The sequence below is a fragment of the Stigmatopora argus genome, chromosome 21, assembly GCF_051989625.1.
Source record: "Stigmatopora argus isolate UIUO_Sarg chromosome 21, RoL_Sarg_1.0, whole genome shotgun sequence".
Lineage (NCBI taxonomy): Eukaryota > Metazoa > Chordata > Actinopteri > Syngnathiformes > Syngnathidae > Stigmatopora > Stigmatopora argus.
The window spans coordinates 6,214,333-6,227,987 of NC_135407.1; the positions used below are offsets into that span (position 1 = coordinate 6,214,333).

At 45.6% G+C, this 13,655-nt stretch overlaps 1 protein-coding gene across 2 annotated transcripts; it reads left to right on the forward strand.

The window, feature by feature from the left end:
- The first annotated feature begins 612 nt into the window (after positions 1–612).
- Positions 613–12,932, forward strand: snrka (SNF related kinase a). Of its 2 annotated transcripts, none has more exons than XM_077589939.1 (8): positions 613–897; positions 3,899–4,250; positions 4,330–4,548; positions 5,158–5,404; positions 9,087–9,228; positions 9,502–9,714; positions 9,829–9,963; positions 10,339–12,932. In XM_077589939.1, the coding sequence occupies exons 2-8, from the start codon at positions 4,128–4,130 to the stop codon at positions 11,555–11,557; spliced, it is 2,298 nt and encodes a 765-aa protein (XP_077446065.1). In that variant the 5' UTR covers positions 613–897; positions 3,899–4,127; the 3' UTR covers positions 11,558–12,932. The 2 variants fall into 2 exon arrangements, with proteins under 2 accessions (XP_077446065.1, XP_077446066.1); XM_077589940.1 differs by lacking the exon at positions 613–897 and adding an exon at positions 3,666–3,779.
- The last annotated feature ends 723 nt before the right edge of the window (positions 12,933–13,655 follow it).

Sequence of the window (13,655 nt, forward strand, 5' to 3'; positions counted from 1 at the left end):
GCTACAAATAGTAGCATATTAACATACACAGTGTAAAGCGGACATCAATATATTGTAGCCTCTTTTCACATTTCTGATCCATTATCACCCATTGAGCTTTAGAAAATAACATATTTCCCCACTTTCTAATTATAGACAACGACAGAATAGTTGTTTGTTTGTTGAATGATCAAAATAAATTAATATTCCAGTCGACTAACGTAGTTGTGACGTCAGAGATGGCCGACTCATGCGCAGTGGCAATCAAGTGCCTAACAGATGTAACCGGAAACTAGAGAAATCGTTTTGAAAAATACTATATTTATTTATTATAATTTTATAATTGAATGAAGCTATACTATATTTTGTGAATACTCACTAATAGATCGGGATTACATTAGCTAGTGAAACAATATCAAACGAGTTTTACGTTATTAGTTTTGCCTATTGGTTTCTTTTTGTGCTTCACAAAATAGGGTAGGAATAATTTAAACATAAAAACAAAACATTAGGAAACATTTTAAACATAAGTCCCTCTATGTAAATAGTCGTTATTAACAGAATAATATATTGAGTTTGAAAATTTCACCCCAGAGCCCACTTCCCGTACTAGCGCTAACCACTTCCGTTACTTGACTCAATCGAACGAGAGGACTAGAGCGAGCGAGTAGGGAGAGAGAGGGAGAGAGAGAGAAAGAGAGAGCTACGTTCCAAATCATTCCGACTCTGTTTTTGTCTTTTAAACGCAGAGTTGTTCGACCTTAATCGGTAGAGAACATTACCGTTGACTTGGTTGGTGAAATCGTCGTCGAAAGCCGCGCTTCCAGCGGTCCGGAGCTCCGCGCGGCCTTGCCGTCTGGTTAAGGGGAGCCCGAAGAGGAACGTTAGTGGCTGGCTTCTTTCCTTCTCCTCTCCTCGGTAAGTGGTGCATGCAAGGGGGGCAAAAGCCGCTTCTGTGGGGCACGGATGCTTTCTAGTGTCCTCTTAGTCCGTTTGGGATAAATTCAACTGCCGGAATTTTACCCTGCGTCGACCAGATGATTTTTTAGTGGTGTTTTTTTTATTATTGTTGTCCATCCGCACTAGCTTCCATTAGATGGAGTCTGGGGGAACCTTATGGCCGCTAACACCATACAGTGAAACTCCAACAAGGTTTGGCTGTTTGTTGACACTTTTACTATGATTGGATCTCGTAGAGTAAGTCATTTTATGAAGATTGTAATTTTTAAAAATGTTATAAATTCCTCAAATGTGACAATAGCCTCCCAAAATATAAACTAAGGTATTACTGTAATGCAGAGTGGCTTAGCGGATTAGCAAAGCAAAGGCAAAATTTACATCATTTTCTTTTCTATAGACACTATGAAATGCAAAAGGGCCAGTCGGTGTGGAAGGCAAAACTCTTATTTCCTAACCATACAATAAGACATCATTACGATTAAAATCTGTACCTTTTATTTTCTATTGATAGGAAGGCATGGTATTCTAGTGATGAGTCCTTCTGATTCATAGGTGAGATCACTATTAAAATCAAAGATTTAGTGGCTGGCATTCATGTTTCATAACAATTATACAAATATGACCATTTAAATTCATACTTATGGAAAATGAGACGATCATAAATCAATGCATGCATGTGGTGTGCTTGTATTTGAAGTGGAATGTGAGAGGAAACATAAGCAAGGGTGAGAACATGAAAACAAAACAAAGGAAGGCTGGAGCACAGATTTTTTTCCATCACGGCCACACAATCCACCATATTTTAGAGTTTAACTAGAGTCTAGGATGGAACTACTGTTTTTGGAATGTGTGAGTAAAAAAACCCACAAAAGCATGGGAAGAAAATGAAAATGACTAAGGGCCTCTTTAATGTCGGGCAGATGTGCTTACCACAAGACTAAATATAGTAAACTCCAATTCCAATTAAGTTGTGATTTTGTGTACAACGGAAAAATAAACAGAATATAGAGATGCTCCAATCTTGTTTATTCAATTTAATACAATTAGAGAGAGGATATATTGAATGTCTCAACTAATCAGGATGTGTTGTTGTTTTATTTCGAAATTGATGCCAGTGAAACAATCCCTCAAAAGTTGGGAAAAAAGTTTATCAATGCTTTAAAAACCACTCTTTAAATATACAAAGGTGAGTAGGTCCGTTAAAGACTAAGTTGTGAGCTTTGTGAGCAACGGCGTCAGCAAAAAAATGCCCAATGACATTTCTCAATGTACAATTACAGTTAAAATTCCAGAAGACTTCAATGGTGCGTTCACTGACCCGATTAACAATGCAAAGTTCAAAAGCCCTCATTTGTTGATGTTGTGCTGGTCGCCCGGGTCGCTTTCGCATCTGTGATGGTTCCATGAACCTCCCGCCACTATAAATAGAGACGAAAATTACTTCGTGTGCGATTAGGTAGTAACATTGTTCATGTGTCCACTTACTTGAGTTTAGATCGTTATGTTTTTAAGATTCTGATTAGTGTGTGTTGTTGCACTGCGAATGTAAAAGTGAGCTTGTGCAATAATGGGAATCAATTAGAGTAGGTTTGCATGAAATATTAATGTCATTTGTGCATTTGTCGCCAACCCTATAAACTGTATTATCGTGGTGTATAATATTGACTCTAAAATGCACTAAATCTAATCTTAAGTCAATACATTTTGCGATTGCTATATTGGGTGATTCAGACAGCATTAACTAAAAAACAATTGAGGGATTTTTTTTTTAAATTTATCGGTCAAAGTGTTGTGAGTTTCAGTTGGAACATGCAATCTGAATTCGTCGCAATGTTACGTATTTTTCTTGTCACTGGTTCGATTACGTAAGATAACTCAATGGAATCCGTTATCTCATGTCGCATTTTGTGAAATGTTTGCTCATGTCATTAGTTAAGCTTGCAGTCCTTTCAGTGTGAGCACACCCCTTGTAAAAATCAACACACTTTATTTCCTGATGCAATTGGTGCATGATGTGAATTTTCAAGACGCAACTGGTTGAATAGTAAACGCATGTAAGCTCTCGCATTTACGCTTCATTAGGTAACCAAGCCGAGATTAAGCCAAAAACAGTTTAGCACACGTAGCGGGCCATGTGTGTCTGTCTCGCCACTTAAAGCAGGACGTAACACGGGGTTGAACTTTTTTAAATAAGGGGGAGGCAAAACAAATTTTGAGTTAAGAAATCTCAGAAGGAATTCAACTCGTATGTCAAGACAAACCACTGTATTTCTCTTATTTTATTGGAAATGAATGTGTGTAATTTGCAGGGGGAAAAACCTCATTCAAAGCTTTTATTGTTCAGCTGTGCTAAAACAAAACTCTTGAGTCACGACTTTTTTGGATAGGGAAAAGGCAATTGGCCTACGGACTTCATTTCATCATAGGACGAGATGTTTCTAATATTTTGTTACCTGGGCCAGACCGTGGGCGTTATTTCCGGCCTTTCGTCGTAATGTACTGTACTTTTCTTTAGAAAGGAGTGCTTCTTGGCAACGGCCTGTATTTATCGGATTGTTTCTCTGAATTGAAGGGATTGTGGGCACACCTTAAGGGTGGAGCACCTTGCAGGAATGTTTCGGGCCTGTCCTCGGCATGTCTGGCGCCTACTCCGTCGTCGTGGCCCTGCAGGTAGACTCGTGGAAATCAGGAATGTCGGGCTCCTCCTCTCGCCTCTGGGCGGCGTCACGCTGTCATGCGACGAAGTAGCGAGCGTGTGCCGCCGTTCTGCTTTTTAAGGTTTTTAGATAGCGTCAGAAACATTTCCGTGAGAGCTCTCATTTTTACGTGTCCTTTTTAAGGTAAGTTGGGACTCGGGTGGAATGATTTTAGTGGAAATAATCCAACATGATGGTATTGGTATGAGTGGTCTCGCGTCTCCGAAAATGAATGAATAATCCTGTATTTTTTTCCCCCACAGAATGTCACAATGGGACTAAAGTGAGAATTGGCCCCATCCTCGCCCCAAGCCTCCTCAGCGTGCAGCTGATCTGAGGTCAGCCCCTCCGCGCCCCCGCTGGTTTTTGCCGTGACGCACCTCAGCCGACAGTCAAGCGGCCCCCGAAAGAAGATGGAGGTCTGACGGCGGGAGCAGAGGGTGACACGAGATCGCTTCCGCCCCCCATCCCCGCTAACGGCCACCGGAGGCCATGGCGGGCCTCAAACGTCACCACGACGGGAAGATCGCCGGGCTGTACGACCTGGACAAGACGCTGGGCCGAGGACACTTTGCCGTGGTCAAGCTGGCCCGGCACGTCTTCACCGGAGAAAAGGTCTGCTTCCACAAAAAAAAAAAATATATATACTATATTATTATTATTCTTTTTACGAGCTCCTCTCTGGCGACTCCAGGTGGCGGTGAAGGTGATCGACAAGACCAAGCTAGACCCGGTGGCACGAGGCCACCTTTTCCAGGAGGTGCGATGCATGAAGTTAGTCCAGCACCCCAACGTGGTGCGCCTGTACGAGGTCATCGACACGGCCACCAAGCTCTACCTCATCCTGGAACTCGGCGACGGCGGAGACATGTTCGACTGCATCATGAAGCACGAGGGAGGCCTCAGCGAGGAAGTGAGTCGGACGGCGCTTTGAATCACCGTTGTAGTAGTCACCGTTGTAGTAGTCACCGTTGTAGTAGTCACCGTTGTAGTAGTCACCGTTGTTGTAGTCACCGTTGTAGTAGTCACCGTTGTAGTAGTCACCGTTGTAGTAGTCACCGTTGTAGTAGTCACCGTTGTAGTAGTCACCGTTGTAGTAGTCACCGTTGTAGTAGTCACCGTTGTAGTAGTGGTAGTACTGGAACGGATGGAAATGGAAAAGCGGACAGACGTTTTGCTCGGCGTGACTGTGACAACGAGTTCTGTTTGTTTTGTCTGCCCTTAGCAATATGACGGCAAAGTTACGCAAGAGCGTCACAAAGCTTTCTACAAAAATGTCTGTGCCGAGAAGGAAATCGCTAGAGTTGATTGTTAAATCAGTGTGTGTTGAGACGGATGACTCATATCCTGAGTGGGTGTTTTGATTTGGATGGGAATGATCATTCGTTAGCTTTGATTTGGATTTAGCTAGCATAGCGCTCTATTCACCCAAAAAGCAATTCTATTAAATGATAATCTATCTGTTCATCCAAAAAAAGTTTATGTAATGTATGATGATATTACCCTCCTCTGCCACCCCCAGGTTTCCAAGTGTTACTTTGCCCAGATCGTTCACGCCATTTCCTACTGCCACCGGCTGCACGTGGTGCACCGGGACCTGAAGCCCGAGAACGTGGTCTTCTTCGAGAAGCAGGGCGTCGTCAAGCTCACCGACTTTGGCTTCAGCAACCGGTTTCAGCCGGGGAAGAAGCTCAACACCTCGTGCGGCTCGCTGGCATACTCGGCACCCGAGATCCTGCTCGGGGACGAGTACGACGCGCCCGCTGTCGGTGAGTTGGAATCAAAGCCTACTTTCTAAAAGATGCTAACCCTCACAACAGAATGACTGTTCACTCTACATTGTTAGCAACTGTTGTCACGGGCCAAACTGTATTACTGTCACATTGATGCTGGTATGACTTGGCGATAGCAATACATGCACTTTAATGGTTGTTGAATAAGAGCCAAGGTGTGTCTGCGAGTCCCCACAATGGCCGCTTTATCAGGCAGCTGATAAGGAGCTCAAGGTTCACGTTGACTGATTGCGCCCGATGCCAAATGACAGTTATAGTGCAGAAGGGAGCAGTTCCATGGAAGAAATGTCTTATAGCACGCTTTTTGATGACCAAGATGGTAACGCTCAATTGGCAAAGGATGACCTTAATTTAACCAGATGTCTTGGTGCTATTTTTTCCACTCCACCTCACTTATTTTGCGGCCGTCAGACGTAGGTTCTCCAAATCTCCAGAGTGAAATAAGGACATCCCGTTGTCGGAAAATATCAACCGGACGCTAGTTCACACGAGCCATTGTGTGGCTCTGGATGTTATCATTTAGAAGGATGCTGTCTTATTTGCAGGGAACAATGACATAATAATAATCAGGCTCATCCAAATTTATTCAGGACTTGAAGGTAACCGTGCTCAATTGTGCCATGTGGCCAGAGGCCCACTTTATTATAGAGATAACAAGACCATCTGCTCTTATTGGTTGTATTTGGAGTTTGTCGTCCTTCTGTTGAGACAAAAATACACAGAGATTATATATAGGGAGATTTGAGTCTGAAGAAAATGACATTGTGACTCAAAATGGAATAAATGCGATTTTTAGAGCCATAAAGAAATCCCAGGTCTGGGTGGATCCAAAAGCCGTGTGAAAAAGCGCCCACCTCGTTTCCTTCCTGATGTTATACGGTGTGTCAGCGCCTTCCCTTTTTGGAACATCCTCCAAATGTCGAGTTAAATATAGACTTTTTCTTTCCAGCTCAGCAAGCACGAGCTGCACAAACACCGAAATCATGCCCGATAACCGACGTATTGGTGCACGAACAGCACGGGAAATGTGCAAAAATGCTCATTGAGTTTATCCTTATAATTCCATGGCTTCCGATGCATATGCATAAAAAGATGGATAACAAAAATATATTTTTTAAATCTTATTACGCTCCATGGGAAACATTCGACTTGTGCACAACTCAGCCATCTGGTTTTGTAAATAAAGTTAGAGAGGAAGGAAGTTGAGGCAGTCAGGGTTGCTAGGAGACATCGGCAGGGGGCAAGATGGCTTCCGCAACAGCTCGAGATGCTCCACAGCACCAAAACAAATCTCCCGGATACCTATAGACACGACGTGTATCCCCTAGTGGCTAATTACCACGTTGCGGTGGTTGATTTTTTTTCTCCACCCAATGAAAAAGGATAAACGTCACCCTTTTCACAATCTATGCCAGGTGTCAAAGTGGCGGACCGGGGGCCAAATCTGGCCCACCGCATCTTTTTGTGTGGCCCGCGAAAGTAAATCATGAGTGCCGACTTTCCGTTTTAGGATCAAATTAAAATGAAGAGTATAGATGTATATTAAATTTCCTGATTTTCCCCCTCTTAAATCAATAATTGTAATTTTTTAATACATTTTTCTGTGTTTTTAGTTCAAAAATAATTTGGTAAAATCTAAAAATATATTTAAAAAAAGCTAAATTAAACATTGTTTTAGATCTATAAAAAACTGAATATTCAGGTCTTTTAATCCAGTTTTTTTAATCCATTTATTAAAAAAAAATCTAAATATTATATCTAAAAAAACATGTGAAATCAAGTTGACGTTAAAGCGGCCCGCGAACCAATCCGAGTCTGACACCCCTGATCTACGCTATTTGTATGTTGCTTGTTTTCTACCCAAAAAAACTCTACCACTTAACAAATGTCACTATTTTTGTCCTTATGGTATTCAAATGACAAAAATGACATAATCATTGGATGAATGCATGCTAGTTTAGATTATAGCCAAGCGAGTGTAGTGTGGCGAAAATGCGGGTGCAATGGTATACAGAACCTTGAAATAGCATAGCTTCAACGAGAAGTCGATCAATATTTTATAGCAACAAAAGAAATGACTCCTCGCCGTAGGGAAATGTCCGATGAATCAGCACATTGTTAAAGACGCAGATGTTTGATAAATGGGGGTTCACTGTATTCGAAAAGTCTTTTGTTGGACCATATTGTTGCTTCCTGCCATGTTTGTGTCGCACTCAAAGCGTCTTTCCAAGTCACTGACAGACTGTCACGGCAGGACACTAAACTGGCGAAAGCCCTTCAGCTATAAAAAAAAAGTGAACTCAAAGTGGGAGAAGAGAAGCGTAGCATGAAAGTAGCAGTTGTATGATCTCGGCTGAGATGCACATGTTAACCCACTTTCCGGAATATTGCACACATGCGGTGCCGCGGGGCCGCGAGCACCTTGTCTTCAGTCGGAGAGATATGAATATGCTTGGTTTGATTGGAGGGGGTGCAGGCTTTCTTTGCTTTTTTGTATCTAGGTCAAGGAAATTGAAGCACAAAAAGGCTTGGTTCAATTGAAATCTTTCACGTCATTTAAGCTGCCCGACACAATATTGTCAGCCCGGTAACTCCTTTTTATAATACCTTGTTATCAACGTAATAGATTTTATAAGTGTTGTTGAAGTACATCCATTTGGAAATTGCAGCGCTTCGGAGCTTTGTTTGATTAGAATACGCGTTTTGAGTTTTTAGGCTTTCAAAGTAGTTTTTCAGATGTGAAATACATAGGTTAGGGTGTGGGGTGGGGGTGGGGGAAGGTTGCGTTGGGCGGTGCAGCTTTTTGCTCTAGTTGAACCAACGGGGGTTGAATCAACGGGGGTTGGGCTCAAACAAGAAGCACCTGACTGCAATCCACTGATTGTACTTCCAACATACCACAGGAAAGGTTTCCTCTTTAGAAATGGGAAAGAAACCCCCCACCCCACTGCGCACTAGTTAAGCTTTTTAATTAATTCATTCATTTTTTGAACCGCTTTATCCTCATTAGGGTTGCGGGGGGTGCTGGAGCCTATCCCAGCTACCTTCGGGCAGTCATAGCTAGGGGGAAATTTAGAGTGTCCAATCAGTCTACCATTCATGTCTTTGGAATGTAGGGAGGAAACTAGAGTATCTGGAGAAAACCCATGCAGGCCCAGGTAGAACATGCAAACTCCACACAGGTGGATCGACCTGGATTTGAACCCTGGACCCCAGAGCTGTGAAGCCGACGTGCTAACCACTCAAGCCAAAGTTTTTTGGATGAATATTCCCAAATACTGCGCAGAATAGTTCTTCAAATACTTGAATTGCGGCGCGTTGAACTACATTTGGAAATTGGGCTACTGGGTGCTTTGTTTGTTTATAGGACATGTCTTGAGTTTTATATTTGAAAAAAAGCGCAAACAATCCAGTACAATGGAGGACATTGTGTATTTTGGGCCGTCTTCTTGGAAACGAGCTGTCGATTGCATGAAGCTATTTCTATTCTAGCTCATTTCATCAGCGCTTTCACACCATCCAGTGGAAGGGTGCATTTCGCAACTTTAGACAACATACGAAGAAAAAAAACAAGCTCGGACAAATCTCTACCGCCGAGCGAAATGGCGTGCGGTGTTTACGTATCCCCCTTGACGCTTCGCTCTCACCTCCCCCGCAGATATCTGGAGCCTGGGTGTGATTCTCTTCATGCTGGTGTGCGGCCAGCCGCCTTTTCAGGAGGCTAACGACAGCGAGACGCTCACCATGATCATGGACTGCAAATACACGGTGCCCCCGCACATCTCCGGAGCTTGCCGAGAGTGAGTCGCCGGCACGCAAACACGCCAATGCGCGCGCCAGCTCGCACACGCAGATGGTCGAGCCCGTTCGGCAGGTGCTGCATATTTCATACGCAGAGGTTTCTCCAACCTGCGTTTTAACGGCAACCTTTTTTTTCAGAACGTCTTTGGATTTTCTTTCTCGTCATCGTGCATAACGCAATACCTCCAGTTGCTTTCCCACGTTGGCGACGTCACTAGAATTTCCGCGTCGGATGTCAATGTTAAATTATTTGTTTTTTCTCCCCTCTCTAGCCTTATCAGCCACATGCTGCAGCGTGACCCCAAAAAGCGAGCGACTCTGGAGGAAATCGAGAACCACGCCTGGCTCCAAGGAGTCGACCCGTCGCCGGCCACTAAGCTGTCTACGCCGCTGGTATCCCACCGCAGTTTACTGGAAGAGGAGCACAGTTCCATCATCCAGCGCATGGTGCTGGGGAGCATCGCGGACCGGGACGCCATAACCGAGTACGCGTTTCGCCATTTGCATCCAACTCTCGTCATTATTGAAAGTGTTTTTTTGTTATTTTTGTTATTACAATTGCCACTGACGACCAAAACGCATACTTTTTTGAATATCAGGGCTCTGGAGTCCAATCAGTACAACCACATCACGGCGACATACTACCTGCTGGCTGAGAGGATGCTGAGGGATCGGCAAGAGAAGGAGCAACATAGCCAGACGCGATCGCCCAGTCCGAGCAAGGCTCAGTTTAGGTACGAAAGTAGAAGCAAAGTGAATATTCAAAGAGCGCATTCTAGTCCAAAACACTCCCCTCCTTGAGTCAAGGCTGCCACTTATGTCACTGTCTACTCTTAATCCTCAATAGAAGTTGAGCACATATGAACAGATGGCCACCCTTGAAACGCACACGCTTGGCAAAACAACACACTTGACTGTAATACAAATGAAACAAGACACGAGAGAATAACATTTAACCATTTGAAAGTGCCGTCTTGAATTGAATAGATTTTTTTATTGTCATTAGCCAAGTAGAAGATTTAAATATTTAGTTTCAAGCTGGTTTTAGGTGCCTTTTTTTTTCTAGCCTGTTGACATGTTTTTTCCCTTTGCATTCTTCACATCGACAGGCAGTCGTGGCCCACTCGAGTGGACGTCCACCAGGACGTCAGCGACGGCTTGGGGGGTCCGTCCATGTCGCACCCCGGCGGGCCCCAGTCCCCGGCCCGCAGCGCCGAGAGCCTCCACAAAGGCCCCCGGCCCAAAACGGCCCTGCTGGACCTGAGTCACAAGCAGCAGAAGCAGGACAAGGGGCTTCGGCCTCTGGCCAAGCCCCCCTCCAATCCCCTCCGACTGGGCCCTTTGACATCAGGCGCCTCTTGCAAAACGCGCAGTCCCAGCCTTTTCAGCGTGGACGAAGAGGAAGAGGAAGGGGAGGAGCGAGGCTCCCCCTCCGCCCTTCCCGCCCAAGTGGTGCTTCGCTCCAAAGCCTCGTCGTCGCCGGCCTCGTCCCGTCATCGGTTGACGTCCCGCATGAGCGCCCCGGTGCTCAACCAGATCCACGAGGACGAGCAAGGGGAGGACGAGGAGGAAGAGAACGAAGACGAGGACGAGGGGGGGGACTTAAAAGGGCGCGGCGCCGCCAAGCTCAGCCTCAGTCTGGACCTGAATTCCGGAACGGCGTCGCCCACAACGGCCAGCTCGCCCCCGACACCCGAGGACGACGCGGGGAGCTGGCGGCCGTCGGAGGCGGCGGTGGAGGAAGTGGTGGCGGAAGCGGCGGCGGGCGAGGAGGCGGAGAAAAGGCTGGCGGCGGCCCAGGACGGCAACTCTCACTGCGCCAGCCCCGCCGGCTCCGTTTCGGGCCAAGGCAAGAACTCGGCCAAAGCTTCCAGCGGCCTGGTGGAGAGCCTCAAATTGATGAGCTTGTGCCTCAGCTCGCAGTTCCACAACCTGAAAGGCGGCGCGGGCGGGGGGACGCCGGCCAACGGGCCCACCGCCATCGGCGGGGACCCTCAGGAGCGCCCCGTCTGGAGGATGTGCGTGGGCGGCTCCACCGGCAGCCTGGACAAGGTCTCGCTCCTGGGGGGGCCGTCGCCACGGGGGAACCTGTACCAAGCGCCGCCCCCTTTGGGGGACGCCCTGGTGGACCCCTTGTTGGAGGGCTCCTGCTCGGGGACCCTGATGCTGGGGGAGCTGGACCTGGCCCGCGAGAACCACAGGAACATGAAGAATCGAGCCCTGCAGATGCCTCTGAGCGACAAGACGCTGTCGGTCAACATCCACCGTAGTCCTAAGGAGGGTCTGCTGTGCACCCCCACCCCTCACAGCTGCTGCCAGGTTATCTAGTGGGGCGCACTTCCACACTCTTCACCATTTAGTCTCTATCCTTCATATCCGCTCCTTCACTCAGGCAAACAACAATTGGGATCATTAAACTTGGCTAGAAAACGACGGGTAATCGTTTCGTCTCACTAGCTAAGGGACAAAGTTGAGAGAGAGATATCAAGGATAAGGACTAGATCTCATTCCAAACTCGGTGACACTTACCGATGACGTTTGCGCGAGCACCCGATTCTGACTTGGCACAGTTCGACCCGCTTTCCTAAACGAGGCATTAAGTGCACTGACGTTAACGCACAAAGTGTGTTCACAATTTGTTTCATGTCACATGTCCACACACACAAATAGACACTGACGTCACTCGCTGTTCACACCCGAGCAGTTTTCATCTCGTTACATTTTGTTGCACTGTGCTGTTTTTTTTTTAATTTTATTTACTTCTATTTAAAAAAAAAAAACATTTTTTAAAAGCTGTTGTGTTTTTGAGGGTTAAAAAAAATAACGATGACTGAAAGCGTGCTTTCACGAAAATGGGGACAAATGAAAGAGTCGAGTAGGATGGTGCCGCACAGTGTTCTGTAGTCCATCGCTTTTATTTTTCTATCTGGAATGTCCGCTCTGCTAAGAAAAAGAAAAAAAGAAAAGGCAAAAAAAAAAGGCAGCACAAGCCAGTTGGGCTCAGTTGTACATTTGTGAATAAGACTTCTAAGCACTTCATCTAGTGTTGACGTATCGCCATAGAAAGCACCATCACTCCTCTCTTCCTTCTGGATTATCCAAGCACCCTCGACTTGAAGTGACTCAGACTGGAAATAAACCAGTCCAAAAAAAAAAAAGGACAAATGTACATACCTGTATGTACTCACACCAAAATGGCAGCTGTTTATCTTTACATTCAAAAGGGAATTCAACGAGTGGAAGTGAACCCGCGTGCATCCAGATGTTTTACCGGAATCGCGGTAGCCGCTGTTGTAGCTTCATTCCAAAAACAACCCAAAATGGCGTGCGGGGGTAGGGGTGGGCGCCTAACAACAACGCCCACCCTATCCACCTTAAGCGTCGCTGTGTGTCATCGGATGTGTAACTCACCCCAGGTGGAATATTTATCTCGACAGTGACAGTGCATGTGTTTTTGCTGTAGCAAGCTACAATCCACCTGTAGTGAAAGTACGCCTTTGTATATTGATATTATATATACGCGCGTACGTACGCTACTGTACTAACAGGGACAGACGGAAACGGTCACTTTATACTGTAGCCACACAGCAATACCAGCGACTGCAAAATGTACAACAATAATGGATGTGCCATACGTCTTGAGCATATTGTACTGTATGTATATGATAGAGATATATTAGAATAAACTGATGTGAATGAAGGATTTTCATGTTATGACTTTTTTTTTGGACCTGGGAGGGCCTCTAACAGTTCAAATTGGATGTCTATCGTCGCCAAAGAGCTAAACGTACTCCTCCGCTTGACAAACAAGTGTCCTGGTTGTAATCTGTGCAACATCTGGCCGAGTATTCCACAAAGAGATTCGGATCACAAACCCACGGACGCGCCTGCACACGTCGCGCTTCCCGGCGCGGCGATGCAAAAGCAAAAGCCGCGTAATCCGCAGGATAAACCGCACAGACCAACACGAGGTCATCGCATGATTTGAAAAATGTGAATGGAAGCGCTCGGAATAGTGCGCCAGGGGCGCAACATGTGCACGCTGGGTCAGAAGACCCTGTGAAAAAAATTTAATTGTGCTGGTGAAAATCAGGATTGTAATTTTGTTTGGCATCGTTGTTGGTGCACTTTGACCTCCCATTATTATACTTATTTTTTACTGCATCCCCCCCCCCTCACAATCCCCTTATGTGGTCAGTACTGTAGCATTTTGTCCCACTTGGCCAGGAACATGAGCACGTAACAACAGATGATCTGTTTGTGCCGGGTCAGCAAGCCCCGACAGTCTGTTACACTTAATCCTTTGCCAGTCCTGAAATGTGCACCAATCACCAAGTATTTTTAGAAGCAACATTTTCGCACAATTATTGAAATGTAGACAATGTAGCTAAATTTTTGATTTTGATGTGCATTTTTCCTTTTTCAA